The following is a 19206-nucleotide window of genomic DNA, read 5'->3' on the forward strand; positions in this document are numbered from 1 at the left end:
CTCCTGTGAGGGCTCTGGGCCTGGGACCTGCCCCCTCTCCCTTTCCCCACGTGCTGGGGACCAGAGAGTCAGGATGATGGGAGAGGGAGGCCGGGAGCACACGACACATGGTTTGAAGAGCAGTCCTCTCGGGACACTGTCCTCCTCGCCCGCTCCCCACCGAGGCTGAGAATCGCTGCTGGGAAACAACGCAGCTCGCATCTAGGCCCTTCCTCTCCATTGAGAACAAACAGCACTTCTTCCCAACTCACCTTCCGTGAGTGTTGCCGACAGCAAGACGTTCTGTCGTTCCTGGCACTCGGCATTTATAGCGTTGAGTATCACCGTGATGTCCTTTTCAAAACCCAAATCCAGGATTCTGTGGTGTCAAGGGAGGAGTTTTAATCTACGTGAATACAGGGAACACTAAGGGGTTCCAGAAGTTTCGGCAAAGACCACAGAAACAGCCCTTTCCCGCTTCCTGGGAGGGCTCACCTGTCTGCTTCATCCAAAATCAGCCACTGGATCCGACGAAAATGAATGTTCTTTGTGGATTTAATATGATCCACGAGGCGTCCGGGAGTTGAGATGAGGATATTTATTCCTTTCCGGAGTCTGTTTAAAATTATATATCATAAAAGAAAGTAAATCAGATGGAGCCATAGCAATAGAAAACACAGGGAAAAGGCTAAGGAGGAGACATTCATGGCCAGCGCCAACATGCCACAGCTTGAAATCATGACAAGCGTAACGACAAGTGGATACAAAGATATATTTAAGTTCTAATTTTTCTCTGAAGTTTCTCTGTCTTACAAAACATAACTGTAAGATCTGAAATCCTATTAAAATTGTCTCAGAGGAATCTTTACTATATAACCCAATGCCCTTTATCTGATCCATAGATGCTTCCTAGAATATTCCAGATAGATGGTCCCCTAATCTGTTCTTGAAGGCATCTGTGCCAGGGAGCCTCCCACCTGAATGCATTATCCCATGCCAACGTGCTTTAATGGTTAGAATGCTTTTTTCTTACATTGGATCCTTGTTGTAACTTCCATGCAATAGGCCTAGCCTTGCCCCATGGACCAGGTGGAATAAATCTAACTTCTTACTCCACAACCATCCTTCATCCCATTAGTCCATAGTAATAAAAGCCTACAACTTTTAGCTGAGTACATTTTCCAGCTGCCCTTGTAATTAAGTGGGCACGTGCCTATGTTATGGCAATAAGATAAATGGATAAAGGGAGCATGCAAATCCCACCAGTACCTTTAAAAAGAGGAGGTATGATTATCTTTGTTCCTACTGGCAGGAAATCAGATACAATGGCTGGAGCTCCAACAACTATCTAACGCTATGAGGAAAGCCTGAAAATGGAAGCTTCACTTAGTGGCACAAAAAGCCAGAATGAGCCAGGGTCCTCACGCTGGCGCATGCACCATGCCAGCCCCGAAGGCTACCGTCACGCTTCTTAAATGTGAAAGAAAAAGAAAAAACTTCCATATTGTTTGCGCCACTGCTGTTGTTAGTTACAGCGGAATCTTACCCTAACCAATACCTGAAGGTTTCAAGTTGAATATTTGCTCCTCAGTTACAGACTACACACATAGTTGAGCATAACTACTAAGCATTAAGCTATAATAAAATAAAAACGTTTTTAAAAGAATGCACACAATTTGGAATTTACTTCTTGCAACAATTTTCTACTGACACCCATTACCAATTCTAACACAGAATTAGGAATCAATGTATTTGGGTGTAGAAAGCAAGATGCAAAGCATTATGTAGGTTTATAATCTTGTTTCTGTAAAATCAAAGAACAAAATTCCCAAACTCCCAATATCCACAAAAGGGAGTCAAGGGGGACGCATCCTTAACAAGGGGGGACCGTGGGTCTCGGGGGCGGGGTGGGGGTTGAGATTTAAGAAGGTAACGATCTGTTACTGACCACATCAAAAGGGAGCCCCTGGTAGGTTCACCAATATTTAAAAAAACAGCACCGTTTAGAGTGACCACTCCCTGGGGACTCAATCTGTCCCCACACACTGGGACTAGGAACCATCATCTGAGACAAGGCTCTCCCAGGCTGAGAAGGGTCAGAGTCTTACTGAAGAGGAAGACAGGACAGCCTTTAAAAGGAATTAACAACAAACAAACCTCCCCCTACCTGGCTTTTTCTGATTTTCTCTTCTCTCCTCCCATTAACACTCCAGGCACAATCCAGGTAAATGGCTACAGAAAGACATCAGACCAAAATCAATGCAAAGCCCCATTTACTGCAGAGGCTGATTCCAAATTCCCTTTCCTTAAGGAGGTCGTGAGGGAGGACTCGGCTTTTCATTGCAGGAGGTATTACTGTGCAGACACAATTCCTAGGCCTTGCCATGCCCATGGATATTAGCAGTAACTTAAATTATACCTATGCGACTAGCTTCCGACACTGTAGAGAGAAATGTGGGCTTTTTAAGTGATTCAAGTAGCTTCTCTGCCTTTCCCTGTAGAGCCTGAATTGAAAACACAATTCAGTAAGTCTATTGCCTTTTTTTTTTTCCTTTTTGGTTAAGATCAAACCCAAGTACAACGGTTCCTTACTCCCACTCGTGATAAAAGAAAGGAAAGATCAATTCTCAGTCTAATTCGGTGGGCTGGCAGCCTTTGGCTTGGAAGCTTTCTCTCCCTTCTTTCTTAAACAAACCCTACTTGCAGCTTGTTAAGTTGCTTTCACTGGATCACCTTAAGGTTGTACCTGTGAGTCTCTGTAGGTGGCTTGCTAGTGACTATGATGAACAGATTACAGGACCCGAAGTACCAGGAAACACTAATAATCTCACTAAGCTAGAAATTGGTGATTCGTAAGGTTCAGATCAATAAAAACCTACAAACTGTATCTGGGGTGAGCAGAGACATCCAGGGAATACAAGGAAAACTGCAGTAATTCCTAGTTCTTTGAAAATAAAGAAAACACTGTGGTATCTTTCTCTTTCCTCAAAAAGTCAAGAAAAAAAGACAAAACTGAACTCATGGCTTGCCTTACCTTAAGCAGTTTCTGGACAGTATCAAAGCTTTGTAGGGCCAGCTGTAAATATTAAAAAGTTAGAGTTAATGAGCAAGGTCCCTTCTTACCATTTTATTTATTTTTAAAAATTTAGACAGTGTAAAGTGATAAGGATCCAACCTTGGACCTCAAGTTAGGATTTTTTTAAAAAAGCCCTATACACAGAATCTACTTGGGAAATACACCTTGTTCTTAGACTGATTCTGAAAACTGTCCGTCTGGAGAATGTGGCTAGAGACATCACATCTATTTCTCGGACATACACAAACACAGTGTTCTGTGCTCCCTCTGCTGGCTCAAATTCCCAGAGTACCACACAGAAAAGTAGTCTATGGTACACAAGGATGGAAGAAAATGAAACAGAGTCAACCTGAGCCTGGCTCCCTTTGGAAAGAGAGAGAATGTAATATGTGTGAAGGGGTAAACCACACAGTAACGCAACAGGCTAGCCTTGGGAACGTTCCTTTACAAGTGACATGACTATATCCTAAGGCTATGCTGGGGCAGAGCAGTAGCTAAAGACAGAGATGGTCATTTCCCAAGTTTATTAAAGGGGGAAAAAAAGAAAAAACCAACAAGCCCAGTGGAAACCAGAGAAAGAGAAAATTAATGTACTGAATAGTTTATAACCATTAACAACCATCAACAAAGCCTCTACATAATCCCTTTATCCAAGGATATATATACAGTTTCCACACGTTTTGTATTCAGGAAGCATCCCAGGGAAGTAGCGAGGAGTTTGCTGCTGTAAAAATTTAAATAGCTCCGTGCCCGCTCCTTCAATGGATGGAGCTGAGACAGGATGCTGCAGGCTGTACAGAAACCTCCATCGCCATGATTGATTCTCTGCAAGGAAGTGATTAGCATTTGATATAGGAAACAGATACCCTAATCTGAAATTGCCTCTGAAGGCAAATAAAATAAATCGGATAGAAGAGATTTCCACCACGAAAGAAGAAAAACATCAAGAAGCTTAACGTTCAGAAACGAGTAAAATTTTTGGTAGCTTCTTAAAAAAATAAAAGTTCATTTGTAGGGTCAACTGCTTTTATTTTTTAATTAAGTTGTAAAAGAAAAAAACAACGTACAAAAATGTGATTATTCCTTTTATGAGGACAGAAATTTATAGTGTCATTAGTTTTTAGATAACAGAGAAACACTTTTCCAAAACCAAAAAACTTCTGGTTTTCAAAGAGTACTTGAACTTTTCTTCTTGTCAGGAGCCAGAAGGATGGTTCCTGGGCAAAGGAAAGGGTGTAGTGATTTGTGCAGCAGGGGAAAAAATGGTAAAAACCACTTTTAAATTCAACAATATCACTGAAAGTACTTGCTTAGCACTCCGAAAGTGGGACTGCTTACCTCTCTTGTTGGCACTAGTATCAGAGCATAGGGGCCGTCACCACGCTGTTGACACAGAAGGAAAGAAATGCCATTAGTTGAATGAACGCAGGTCACAGAGGTCCAGACGGGGAGATTAAGGGTGGCCACTTGTAAACATCAGAAGCAGTTCATTAAAAAGCTAAGCCTGCCCACGACCCTCATGATTATGCAATATTAATCTAGAAGTTCTGGCCCATGCAATCAGAAAAGACAAAGAAATATGTATAAATCTGGAAAGTAGGAAGTAAAGTTGTCATTATTAGCAGATGATATTTTATCCTAAAAAAACCCAAAAACCAACAAAAACAAAAACAACTTAAGAAATCAGGACTTGAGGACTTCCCTGGTGGTGCAGTGGTTAAGAATCCGCCTGCCAATGCAGGGGACACGGGTTTGATCCCTGGTCCAGAAGATCCCACATGCCATGGAGCAACTAAGCTCGTGTGCCACAACTACTGAGCCTGCGTTCTAGAGCCTGTGAGCCACAACTACTGAGCCCACGTGCCACAACTACTGAGCCCGCATCCTACAGCCCGTGCTCCGCAACAAGAGAAGGCACGACAACAAGAAGCCCATGCACAGCGATGAAGAGTAGCCCCTGCTTGCCGCAACTAGAGAAAGCCTGTGCGCAGCAACAAGGACCCAATGCAGACAAAAATAAATTAATTAAATAAATTTTAAAAAAAAAGACATCACTTGAAATTCTACTACAAAAAAGACAAGTCAACTAGCTGAATACAAAATTAATACAGAAAAATCAACAGCCTTCCAACACAGAAAGTTAGATGGAATCACACTTAGAATAACAAAAAAACAAAAAAGGTGAAAAAAAATAAGCTTCACAAAAAATGTACACAATCTATACAATAAAACATTTTAAATACCTCTGAGGCACATAAAATAAAATTTGAATAAATGGAACAATGTATCCTATTCTTGGATAAGAAGACTCAATATTATAAATAAGCTAATTCCCCCTAAATCAATCCATAAATGTTATGTAATTCTAATAAAAATGCCATGAACATGCATATTTATGCATATATAAAATATTTTAAAAATGCCCCAAGTATACATACATATGACTATAAAAAATAATATATATAACCAGACAAGCTGATTTCAAAGTTCATATGGAAAAATAAATGTGCAAGAATAATCAAGACATTTCTGAACAACATCAGATGATAAGACAATTTCAATCTACAATAGTTTTAAAAAACTGATGCTAGCACATAGAGATTACAATAACAAATACAGCCTAGAATAGAATCAAATACATATAGAAAGTCAGGAAATATGATAAGAGGCAATTTATATCAGCAGTGAAAAGATGGAAAATTCAAATGTCCTTTTAGAAAAAAAATTAAGTTAGAAAAATAAAGTTGGAATTAAGTTGGCCTTTTTACAGATGACATAAAACTCAGAAACTATAAAACTCTGATAAATTTTATTACATAACAATTTTAAAATTTCAGAATGGAAAAGTAATACCTAAAGAAAATTGAGTCAAATGACAACGTGGGGAAAAAAATATGCCACATATAAGAGAAAGGGCCAATTTCTTAGTTTATAAAGAAGGTTTGTAATTCAATTAAAAATAAAAATAAAAAAGACCAACAACTCAAATAGAAAAATGGAGAGGGATATAACAGCTAATTTATGGAAATAAGAATTCAAAATATGGCTTTTAAATGTAAGAAAAGATGCTCAACTTTACTCCTAAGAGAAATTCAAATCAAAACTATGATACAATATTTTTCCCCTGTCAAATGAGCAAAAATAAAACAGCCGATAGTGTTGATAAAGGCACAGGCACACAGGAACTCTTATACACTGTTGGTGGGAATCCCAGTTGGTATAACTCCTTTAAAGATCAATTTTGGTATTATCTACCAAATAAAAATGCAAATTCCACTTATAGGAATTTCTCAAAAAGAGAGACTCATACGTGTGTATAAAGAAGTTGTTTGGGCTTCCCTGGTGGTGCAGTGGTTGAGAATCCGCCTGCCAATGCAGGGGACATGGGTTTGAGCCCTGGTCTGGGAAGATCCCACATGCCGCGGAGCAACTGGGCCCGTGAGCCACAGCTATTGAGCCTGCGCGTCTGGAGCCTGTGCTCCGCAACAAGAGAGGCCGCGACAGCGAGAGGCCCACGCAACCCCGATGAAGAGTGGCCCCAGCTTGCCGCAACTAGAGAAAGCCCTCGCACAGAAACGAAGACCCAACACAGCCAAAAATAAATAAATAAATTTATTTAAAAAAAAAAAAAAGAAGTTGTTTAATTGCTTTGTTTGTAGCAAAATGTTGAACACATGTAAATTCCACCAATGAGGGAATGACTCAATAATTTATGGTACATACTTATAGTGGAAGACTAGGCAGCCATTAAAAAAACAAGGCGGGTCAACACGGTATTGATAAGAAACCATCCCCAAAACGTATTAAGTGAACAAAAGCAAGGCACAGACAATCACGCACAGCAAGCAACCATTTGCGTATCAAACAAACAAAAACTTCAACAAAAGGGGGAGGGGAACTATGTATAGTCAGATTTGCTTTATATGCAAAGAATATCCTTGGAAGGATTAAACAAGAGACTGGTGATAAGGACCATCCCATCCTGAGAGAAGAACTGTGCCACTCAGGGCAAGGGGCAGTAGAATGACTTACTTGTCACTGCATATTTTTTGGTGCTCTTCAAATTTTTTTAACATGTACATTATACCTACAAATAACAGTAACAATAATAGAAGAAAACAAAGTAATCTGATAATAAGGGCCAGGAAGTCAGAAGTGCCTTGCACCTCCAAAGTGCTCACAGACACTTAGGGAATGAATCGAATACGTTAGTGTAGAAGCTAAGCACAGATTTAGCAGCAAACTAAGTTACAAATATGGTTTTCATATTTTCCATAGGAAACATTTACCCACAAGGAGAAAAGGATTTGGAATTCAAACTACAGCCATCTGTACTCAACATCGACTTTGCGAGACTGCGCTGAAGCCAGGCGAGGAACAGTAAACATGTTAGTACAACGGTATCAACACAGCAGTGTTAGAGATTCTGACATTTCAAAAGGTGTTACTACACAGAGAAGAAGAAAGACCAATCAATTCCTCGAAGGGCAGAAGTGAGTGAGGAAGGATGGATGGGATGTTAAACAAAATCAGAGCCCAAAGAGCTGAAAGTGTGAAAACACAGAAAAGCAGTCCGTTTTCATTCCGTACTAAAGTAACTGAAGACTCTGCCGGTGCCTTGAATTTGCTGCTCCCTCAAGATAGGTTTTTTTCACAGGTCAAATCTGTTTACAATGAACTCCAAGGGCCTGTACTGAGCATCACTTGAAATAAGTGAATTAAATTTGGGCTTGTTAAATCATCTCTACAGAATATTCCAATCTTTAATAGAACAAGCTGTTATTGATATTAAAAAAATACTTGAGTAAATAAGAACGACATGGCTGGTTAATGCTCTGAATCTAAGCAATTCAGAACACTGCCCTTGGGCTTCCCTGGTGGCGCAGTGGTTGGGAATCTGCCTGCCAATGCAGGGGACACGGGTTCGAGCCCTGGTCTGGGAAGATCCCACATGCCGCGGAGCGACTAGGCCCGTGAGCCACAATTGCTGAGCCTGCGCGTCTGGAGCCTGTGCTCCGCAACAAGAGAGGCCGCGATAGTGAGAGGCCTGCGCACCGCGATGAAGAGTGGCCCCCACTTGCCGCAACTGGAGAGGGCCCTCGCACAGAGACGAAGACCCAACACAGCCATAAATAAATAAAATTAAAAAACAAAACAAAACAAAACAGAACACTGCCCTTCAAACCAGCCACACGTCCCTGTTGCTGACAGTGATAGTGGAGACTCAGTGAGCGGGTACTATCACCACCAGGCGCTTGGAAGCAGGTCTCAACTCTCCCCGTGTGCTGACCCCCTGAATCCTCCTGGCAACCCCAGGACACAGGCACCGCCGTGATCCCCCACGAGGCACACAAGGATGAGGGGATGCGCTCACGTCACACTCAGACCCAGAATCTGAGCAGAGCCCCCAAAATGCTGTCCACCTGGGGAAGGTAATCGCAGGTCTCCCGTCCTCCGTTCACGGATCCAGCAAATGAGACAGCTGGGCCAGAACTGTAGGACCCACGCCAGATCAAATAGACGCCCAAACTCTGCAACTTTCCAGGAAGAAAAAACCCTCTACTAGAAGCTCTCCTGGAGTATCTAAACGGATGAGACTTTACCACACTGGTCTAATAATTCACATTTCTTCTCTAACCTACACCGGGTACGATGCTAAGGCCCTTGTATGAACCACCGCACTGCAAAGTGCCCAATGGAAGAAAACATCACTCACCTGCAGGAAACAGAATTCCGACTCACCCACCTCAGAGAAAACCAGCATTAGACTGAAAAGTTATCTTTCTCATCTTTGTGTGTGTACACATATATATATATATATGTGTGTATATATATATATATATATACATATATATATATATGTATATATATATATAATTATTAGTTATGAAATTGGAGTCATATTATACATACTGCTTTATAACCTGTCTTTTTAACATAGCAAGAATGCCTGTCAAGTGCACAAATAGTAATTGAAGAAAACAGCACTTTTAATAACTGTACAAGGTTCCACCATTTGGATGATTGTGTAGCATTTATTGATTTAAAAATCATTTAAATAAAGTTTAAATAACATTTAAACGTATTTGTTCTGAAATAATTTCAGGCTTACAAAAAATTGCACAAATAGTTCAAAGAACTCCCTTACACCCTTCTCCCAGCTTCCTTATATGATATTGAGTCTCAAAATCACAATACAATGATCAAATAGGAAATTAACATTGATTCACTACTATCAGTTAATCTATAGACCTTATTCAAAGTTCGTTAACTGACCTATTAACATGCTTTTTCCAGACTAAGACCCAATTCAGGACCACGCAGCATTTAGTTGTCATGACTCCTTCGTCTCTTTTACCCTGGGGTAGCTCTTTAGTATTTCTTTGTCTTTTGTGACCTTAATACTTTTGAAGAGTACTGGCCAGTCACTCTGTAGAATGTCCTTTGATTCGGCTTTGTCTGATGTTTATGATTAAATTAGAGTTGTGCATTTTTGGCACGAAAACCAGAGAAGTACTGTTTCATCCTTCGTGCGCCTATCAGGAGACACATTAGGCCAACACATCCCGGCACGGGTGAGGCCCCATCCAACCACCTGGTTAAGGTGGCGTCAGCCAGCCTTCCCCACTGTAAATTACCATTTTTTCCTGTATCTTCTGGATACATACTTTGAGACTGTGTAAATATCCCATTTTCGTCACACTTTAATCCACTCATTTTAGCATCTCTGATGATTCCTGTGTCATTTGCCAAATGATGATGTCCTACAAGTGTTCACTGGAATTCTAGTATAAGGAAGGGCTTCCCCTCGTCCCACCTACTTATTCAATAATTCATTTATATCAGCTTGGACTCAATAGGTATTTGTTTTAGACTGTGGGCTGTAATCCAAGACCATCATTATTTATTTTGTCATTCAAGTAACAGGCAGGCTCAATACACATCTAATTCTGCATGTCCCAACTGAGGAAAAAGTAACCAACTAGCTCGTCATCTGTTTGTGAACCCATCTCTCTTCCTATTTCTGATCTCACTGTCTCCTCTCAACTGAGAACAACCAGGGTGTATCTGTGAGATTCTGGGCTGGGTTTTGAGATGACACCTATGCCTACAGAACATGGCAGTCACACGGCCTCCTAGGGGACCATTCCAAGGAACCCAGTTCTGGCCCCTCTGGCCCAGGCACTAAGTGTGTTTCACAACTAAAGATAAGTTCTAGAAAATACTAAATACAAGGAGGCCCAACTGTCACACCCGCTAATTGGGTACTTATTTTCACTTCTACTATTCATGAGAAACCACGGTTTTCAACACAATGTTCACGTTTCTCAGTCAGAAGAGCTTGGCCTCTGGAGCCAAAGAGAATGGAGGTGGAAACCCAGCTCCACAATCACTCCCCGCACGGCCTTAGGAAGTTATTTAACTTCCTCAAGCCTCCTTTTTTTTAAATCGAGATAATAGTACCTTCCAACTCAGTGGGACTGGGGTAGTTAGAGAGTCAAGAAGACAACACAAGCAAAGCATTCGGCACGATGTCTGACACAGGGGGAGCATCTTACAAACATTCCCTATTAGACCTACTAAGATGATGGTTACATTTGTTTATATTTATTCTATTCCACTCTGGGCACGGTCTTCAGATGCAACATGCTTATGTAATAAATGAACTAAAAAGAGGTGGGAAAACAAAGCTAAGCGAAAAGATTCTCTTGGTCCCAACATTCCTGCTTTGGTTCAGTTTGACGGCTTCTTACGCACTGTGAACGGTAACAGAAGAACACACTTTCTTTTCTTTTTTTTTTTCTTTTTTTTGGCCACGCCGCGTGGCTTGCAGGATATTGGTTCCCCGATCAGGGATTGAGCCCAGGCCCTCGGCAGTGACAGTGCCGTGTCCTAATCACTGGACTGCCAGGGAATTCCCAGAAAAACACACTTTCTACTCACCTGTATTTTGGATTTCATTGCTTGAAGAGACTGGACCACAGGGATGCAATAGGCAAGAGTTTTACCTTTTAAAAAAGTACAAGAGCAATCAAAATCACAGAGCCTGTAGATGTCAGAAAACCAAAGACAGTAAACGAACCGGCGCTGCTACCTCTGGGCCGTCCTAAAGTCTGGGGACAGGAAAAGTGCACTCACATCCAGGTGGAAACGGAAGTCACCTGTCTGCCACAACTCCTAGCGCTGCTTTGTAAATTCAGTACTTCTAATAAACTTGCACCTTCAGCTCCTTTGACGTCTAACAAGGTAGACAATGATACATTTCCGAGGTCACACGGAAGCTCAACTCAATGACTGTCCCTAGAAACTAGAAAACTCCCCCTCTGGGGTCACCTCAACCTCTCAAAGGGGCTTCCGTGGTCAAGTAAGTGTCTTCCGTGGTGCTTTCGTGGTGAGGAGCCAGCCAGTCTGAAACCCCAGAGCTGGCCTCTAAAGACCAAGGAGAAACCAAGGATGGCAAAAACTTTGGGCTTCCACCCACCTGAAAGGTGGCTGAGCTGGGGGAGCAGAGAACAGCTGACCTGCCACTAAGAGCACACGAGGGTCAGAAGAGCAAGTCCAGACTGTTCTGGAATGCGCCAGAACGGTGTTCCGTGTTCTAGCAAAACAACTAGCATCCAATCAGTGTGTGCTCACAGCAGGACTGTTTTAATACCAGAAGGAAAGAGTCATCGCCCACTGGAGTGAAGGCAGGCAGCTCTGGCCACAGGTGGTGGGACCAGGCAAAGCCCTGAGATGGGCTCTGAGAAATGACAGCGGACTTGACTCCTTCCTGATCATTCCTGATCACGGGCCCCATTGATCATCCCCTTCCTTTCAGGGCTCTAATCAGAAGCAAGCGTGGCCGCCCCTCCCCCAAACCAAACAAAGCAGCCACCACCACGACAGACACCTCACTACACAACCCACCACACGAGGAAGGGCAGAGGAAGGGAGGAAGGAAGGGCAGAAGGAAGGGCAGAAATCAAATGACAACTGACCTGAGCCAGTCTGGGATCTCACGAGAGCATCTCTGCCTTCCAGCAACACAGGGATACTTTGCTTCTGAACGCTTGGGCCGCCCAAAAGAAAAAGCACATGATTATCTATAAACTACCACCTGCCCATGTTTACACGCAGAGATGCAAGATACACAAAATGCAATGACCCCAGGTTCTATCACCTGCCGCCTCAGAGGTTACCTAAACAGTCATGGGAAGGGCTGAGAAACCTTTGACGGTTAGAAGAATAAAACCTCAGTTAAATTTTTGGAACTTTTGGGGCTGCAAATGTTGAGGCAAGCCAGAGACTGGCCGTTCTATTACAGTACTTAAAGAGAAAAATGGGACAGGCTTGATGACAAGCTGGAGCCACCACAAAAGCACATCACACACTCTCCTGCCTTCTGAACCAGGGAATAGGAAACAATAAAACATTATGCAAAGATTGCCAAGCAGAAGAATGAAAGGACGCTTGTGAGCCTCGCAGACAGCCAGGAACTGCTGTCTGTTCTCTAGAAAACCAAATGACTGTTGCAGACACAGTAAGATGTGTGTCCACGTGTGTCTTCAAAAACAAACAACTAAAACAACAAAGTCCTACTGTACAGCACAGGGAACTATATTCAATATCCCATGACAACCCACAATGGAAAAGAATATGAAAAAGAATATATATGTATAACTGAATCACTCCGCTGTGCAGCAGAAATTAACACAACATTGTAAATCAACTATAATTCAATAAAATAAAATAAAAAACCAAAAGGGTATGGAAATCACTTAAATTTGGTTGATAAAACTGAACAAAAAAATAATAAAGGGGTTCCTTATTTTATTCTTTGATACTCTTATTAATGTTTACTTCTAAGTGAAAGGTGACTTATTAAAATGTACAGAATCATACATACTCAAAGAGAGGGGTCATCTCTGCCCCACACCTGTCACCACTCTATTTCTGTTTTCCAGGAGTTGTCACTAACATTTAAGAACTTTTTTCAGCATCCCATTATATCCAACTAAGTATTTACTCCTATCTTGTAGCTGACTCTAATTCTTACTACTAAGAAATGACAAGATAAATTCTGTATTCTAGACAAGTGATTTTCAGGAAGCACAGACAACAGTGGGATCTTATGCAGACCATCTTCTGGAGCAGAGATCTCTTACAGTTTAGAGCTGAGGGCAGAAGGGGACGGAGACCCAGTCCCTCCATCTCCCAGGTGGGGAAGCTGAGCGGCTACCAAGCCCTCGAGGGTCAATAATCTGGCCTGTTCTCTAATGCCAAGACACGAGTTTGCTGTCCTTCACAGACAATTCAGATTTCATCTGTTTATACCCACTTAAATCCTGAGAAAATCAAGACTGACCCGGAGCTCTTACCTGGTCATACTAGACATTTTTAAGACCGTATTTATTGTGGAAATCTAAGAGAAAAGACAAAAACAAAAACAAAAAAACTTTTCTTTAACAAATTTTTTGGTACAAATATATTTAATGCAAATAAGGATGCAAAAAAGGGGAAAATACTGGGGTAAAAATGGATGACCACGATCAAATCAAGTTCCTCTAACCCAGTGGTTCTCAGCTGGGGGTGGTTCTGAGCACTGCCTCCCCCGGACCTCCCAATGCCTGGAGAAATCGCTGGTTGTTACAACTGGGGGTGGAGGTGCTACTGGCATTAAGTGAGTAGCAGCACAGGACGCCGCCATACATCCTGCGACGCACGGGGCAGCCCCCGTCACACAGGGTCCCCATCCCCAGACGTGCACGGTACCCAGGCTGGGAAACCCCACTCCAACCTGTAGGTGAGAAAGCAAGTAGAGGTAACCCACCTGAAAGAAGGAGTAGGTAAGCCATGACCATATGAGCCAAGGAAATCCAGACTCCCTAAAAGTGAATGTATGTTTCTCACCTCGTTCATAAATAAGGCTGGAACACTCATTCACAGTTTTTTTTTTGTTTTTTTTTTTTTGAGTGTCCATTTGTTTGTAGCAAATGCATGTTTAAAGAGCCCCTTCTTCCTTCAATTCTTTATAACTCCCTTAACAGCAAGATGCCGGTTCAGTTCCCTCTCCTAAGGTCTCTGTGACATCAGCCACCCAGAATAGCCCTGATGTCGTTATCTACCCAGTAATATGAGGTGGATTTCAAGTTCGATATGTGGAGTCTCAGTCCTAAAATGAATTAGGTGAGGCAAGTCTTCAGAGTTCTTTAAAAAAAAGGGGGAGTGGGGTGGGAACAGTGAACAGACTCGTAAGTTCACGTGAACGGTCCTGGAAGAGCATCTTATCAATCTGAGTTCATCCAGGTAACTTGACGCAAAAATAACCATTCTTTGATTTTTTTTCTTCCTAGAACTGTCATTTCACAGACATTCTGAATGAACAAACAGACCCAAAAAATCGACAGACCAATAAAACACGGAGGGATACTTACTAGATGTGGGTGGAGGTCCAGGGCTTGAAAAGCATCTGAAGTGAACACTTTCTCTTGCACCTGCTTTACTACAGGTCTGCAAATGACGAACAAGACACGGGCATCAGTTCCAAGAAACAAAGAAAAAGGCAGAAGACACTTAATTCCTTTTATTCTCGAAGGGCGTCTACACGTGGACATACCTGTGGAGTTCTGGAATCTCAGGGTTGTTTTTAAAAAGGGATGAAGTCTTAATGCCCGGTTTCCGTTCCTGGTTTCCATCACTCGCACCAGCTGAAGACCTCTTGGGAGAAAACGTCTTCTGTGCCTTCCCCTTAGAAGTCCTTGGAGTTTCTTTAGCAGCGGTTTTCTTGGCCGGGAGAAATGATGTTTCACTCCTCCGTTTCGCTGGGGGAGCCTCACTGGACGCTCGGTATTTTCTTTTGGTCGCTGCTTGCTGCATCGTTCCCAAAAGGAAAGAGTGACAAGAGATGCATTAGTCCATGAAAACAGACCTCAGAGTGAAGCCTGACTGCCCACAGAATTGCATCTCTCCCTGCAGAGACCATCACGCCCCATCTGTCAAGCAACAGTTTAGGGTCTGCAATCAGATTCTTTGACTCAGCCCTTTTTTTTCCCCCAAAAAGGGAAAAAAAAACACCCACAAACCTCAGCTAATCCATCTACTAGACCTCACCAATCACCTTAACCTTCAACTCCACCAAGATAATCAAGAAGGGAGAAACATTTTTCAGGCTGAATTTTAACAAATGGAGTCTGTTTGCGGGGAGGAGAGGACCCACCTTGCGAAGTGTGCAAGCTGAGTCAATCCAAATCTCTAGGAATCCATGCACATGACAAGGACGAGGAAGAGGGGAAATGAATCTTTTCTGTTGCCGCCAACAAAGCCCATCGGTGACGACATGTGGGATGCTGCATCCCAGCTTATGCCCAGGAAGCGGAAACCTTTATTACCGCTCCACCCCAGAGCGCTTGGATCGCCGTCATTCTCTGCCCTCAAGCTGCTCCCCCAGATTCAGATGGCTTGGAGACGATTCCTCCTCCCCGTTTCCATTCCAAATGAGAATTCAGCTCCATCCATCACCTCTACTGCAATTACTTCCAACTCTCCTCGCCTTTCCATTCCCTGTCTGATCGCCGATTACAGGCTACAATACGGGACATTTTCTTGCCTGTTGCTTCTCGTTTCCATAACATGAATGTTGTTAAATGTATGATGTCCAAACTTCCCCTAGGAGAAGTTCATCCAATTCCTCTATTTTCCTTGGCCTTCTCTTCCAATTTACATTACACATGAATATAAAAACATCCTGTGAGTAGCTAGGAATTGTTACTGTGGAGTTCTGGTTTCTCTTGGAATATGTTATTTTCCTCTTGGCTTGAAATCATGACTTCTGTGTACACATCAGCTTGCTTTAGCCATGACTGTCAGCTTTTGACTAACCTAGCAATAACAATAGTTCTTTGTTCCTGGCGACCCTAAGGGCTCCTATAGATAAGTAATTCGATACATACAACTTCAAATATTTAGTATTAATATTTAGTATTAATGAAGTAGGTACTGACCTGCTTCATTTTACAAATTTTACAAATTTATTTTTACGAAGTCCCAAATTTTCAGACTAAAAAGAGATGAAGTCAAGTTTCAGGTCTCTTGAATCATTTGTAAGACGGAATGAAATGTGCAGATCTTACCTGGTTTACAGACCCACAGGCTCTTGGAGCACGAAAAGGCCCAAAGGCCTCTCCCCCCTACGCATGTGTGGACTTCCCATCACCAGACCCCCTGACAGGTGGCCCTGCAGCTCCTGCCTGCACCTCCTCCTACTGTTCTCCATCCCATGAGGCAGCCCATTCTGTCCCCAACCAAGTTCTAGGGGCTGGGAAGCTGTTTCTGACATCCAGGCAAGACCTGTCTCCTGGAAGACCCATCTACTAGTTTGCAGTTTGCTTTCTGCAGCAACTCTTGTATGTAACATTCCTTCATTCATCACAGAACTCCTCTTTTTCCTCCTTCTTTGGACTAAATATCCCAAACAGGACACAAACTTTAGATCCCTTACCATCCCGGTCACTCTTTATTCCCATGTCAACTTCTCTCTAACAGGCAAGTGTTCCGAGTTAAGCACAGTATCAGGCAGGCTTTCCATTGCTCGGCTAAAATTGAAAATGTGTAATGCGAGCTACAAAGCCCTTTAGAATCTAACCTCTGCCCATCTCACCAGTCTCAGCTTTACCCTCTGCCGTCCTGGACTTCCTTAAATTCCTAGAATGTACCAAGCTCCTTCTCTCCTCAGGGCCTTTGCACATGTTACTCCTACACCCATGTCCCCAGCCCTCCCCTCATACTCATCCTTCAGATCTAGGGCTACCTGCTGCGTCCTCAGAAGAGGCTTTCCTGACCTCCTCTCTCCACCTGTCAAACCAGGGTGCCTGTTCTTGGCTCTCCTGGCACCCTTATTCTCCTTTGCAGCACTCAGTAAAATAATAAATACAGCACGTAATTCATTGTGTGATGTCTGTCTTCCCCATTAGATTGGAAGAAATGGACAAGCCTGTCCCAGATAGCACTGAATCCCCTGCACAGGACCACGTCTGGCACAAAGTAAGTGCTCAATAAATAACTGTAAGATTAATGAATAACACGTGATGGAATTATCCTTTTCCGTGATCTGGATCTATTCTACTTGTTAGTTCCCCTGCACCCCACCAGCATCCACAACACATTCATTTAAAAAACTGACCACCGTCAAGTAGCTTGGTTCTGAAGATACAAAGATTAGACAAGCCCTTGAAGAAGTCACAGACTAGTGGAAGAGACAAAAGTGTAAAATCGCAAATCCAAACCTATATTTGTACTACAGAAGAGGTATGGACAAAGGGTTATTTGGGCACAAAACATGAAGTAAGACTACCATGGCCCACAGCGAGGGGAAGGGAGGCAAAGATACAGGAATGCTTCATGAGGTGGCATTTGAGCAGAGAAGAGCAGGGACACATCTGGATCTTCTAAAAATAAGCAAGTCCCTGAGTCTGCTCCCACACCTGCATAATGAGGGGATTATGGCAGGTGACCTCTAGGGTCCATCCTGCCCTAACAGTCTACATGCCATGTCTTTGATATTAATAAACGTATTCAGTAGTTACTATACACCAGAGAGTATGCTAAATACTTACATGAATGATGTCATCTATCCATAGGGTACTGGCATCATCCCATTTTAAGATGAGAACACAGAGGCAGAGAAGTGAGGTAATCTGCCCCAGGATCACTGAAGGATCAAGGCTTTGCCCAGACACTAGTTCTACGCCCTGGGTTCCTAACAATAATGCTACAATACCATCTAGTAAATGTATCCTGTTTGGTTAGAAAATGTATCCTGTTTGGTTAGAAAACATCATGTATAGTTTGATCCCAATTTTGTTCTGCTTGTTTTCCAGAAGGATATATACCACAACGTTACCCAGAGTTATCTCTGAGTATGACAATCATGGGTGGGTTTTGGTTTTTTTTTTCATCTACTTTCTAAATTTCTTACAATAAATTTGTATTTTTTTCTTTTCTTTTTTTTTTTTAGAAAAAACATTCTGCATAGCATTAGATAGAGAATAATTTAAGCTGTCAAGGTCTTTCCAAGTCCAGTATATGAGCTACTCAACCCAAATTCAGGCTACTAGCAAATTTGATCAGCATATACATAATTCTCATTCAAGACATAAACAAAAATGTAGGCGCAGACAAGGCCACTGCAGACAGTGATCATCACCTGATTAATATCTTTTTGACACAGTGGTTCAAGCAATCATAAAACCAGATAGCTTACATTTATTTATTCAACTCACTCCACAAAGTGTTACTAAGTGCTTTCTATGTGTTAGTTACTAGGCATGTACATGGCACAAGCACCCTACTGACCTCCTGATGTAGCAATTCTATTACCCAAAATGGAGCCAATATGACTTTTTTTAAAAATAATTGACATGTATTAAGTGCTCCTATGGGCCAGAAAACATATGGAGTCTTTATGTATATTATCTCATTTAATCTTCATAATAGCCTTATATGAAGTAGAAATTATTGTTCTCATTTTATGGATAGGAAAAGTGAGGATCAGAGAGGTGAAGTAATTTCTTCAAGGTCACAGAGCTAGCATGTTGCAAGGTCAAATCCCAGGTCTACCCCACTCCAAATTCCACGTTCCCAATTGGCTCTTTGGTACTGATACTTCCCCGCCCCCTCGGCATAGACACAGCTACAACATCACCCAGCTGAAAAGTCCTTACAAGCCTTTAAATCCTGAAGTTGATTATCACTAAAAAAATCTAGACAATAATCCAGACAGTGGGTATGAGCTGATGTAAGCTTATATGAACTCAAGGAGTTTCAGCGTCACCACATTGGTTGAAAGGAACTGAACCGACCTTTGGCAATTTTTCAAAGGCATTAAGTGATGCTTGTTCGAGAACCGCCCCCCCGCCACACACACACACACACACACACACACACACACACACACACACACTTTCCATGGCACCAAACTGTAACCTTCCGGGTCATTAAGGCAACATGATTTTCCAACAGATTTCTGCCCTGCACCCCTCCTCTTTCCTAGGAGCTAAGCCAACCATCCTAAACCAATTTTCAGCTCTGGCTTGGGTTAAATTTAAGGCATCATTTTCTCACGTAATGAGGGGATTATATTGATGAGTTGTATTTTCTTTTCCCCCTTCACT

At 42.3% G+C, this 19206-nt stretch overlaps 1 protein-coding gene across 3 annotated transcripts in view; it reads right to left on the reverse strand.

The window, feature by feature from the left end:
* DDX31 (DEAD-box helicase 31) overlaps window positions 1–19206 on the reverse strand; it is a 72707-nt gene that overhangs the window by 52843 nt on the left and 658 nt on the right. For all 3 annotated transcript variants that reach the window (XM_036854865.1, XM_036854864.1, XM_036854866.1), the window contains exons 2-11: window positions 14655–14908; window positions 14473–14548; window positions 13417–13460; window positions 12037–12107; window positions 11000–11064; window positions 4394–4438; window positions 3014–3055; window positions 2147–2211; window positions 475–594; window positions 252–358 (exon numbers count right to left, since the gene is read on the reverse strand). In XM_036854865.1, the coding sequence (XP_036710760.1) occupies window positions 252–358; window positions 475–594; window positions 2147–2211; window positions 3014–3055; window positions 4394–4438; window positions 11000–11064; window positions 12037–12107; window positions 13417–13460; window positions 14473–14548; window positions 14655–14908 (889 nt within the window). The remainder of the gene's footprint in view (window positions 1–251; window positions 359–474; window positions 595–2146; window positions 2212–3013; window positions 3056–4393; window positions 4439–10999; window positions 11065–12036; window positions 12108–13416; window positions 13461–14472; window positions 14549–14654; window positions 14909–19206) is intronic.

Source organism: Balaenoptera musculus, chromosome 6 (genome assembly GCF_009873245.2).
Source record: "Balaenoptera musculus isolate JJ_BM4_2016_0621 chromosome 6, mBalMus1.pri.v3, whole genome shotgun sequence".
Classification (NCBI taxonomy): domain Eukaryota; kingdom Metazoa; phylum Chordata; class Mammalia; order Artiodactyla; family Balaenopteridae; genus Balaenoptera; species Balaenoptera musculus.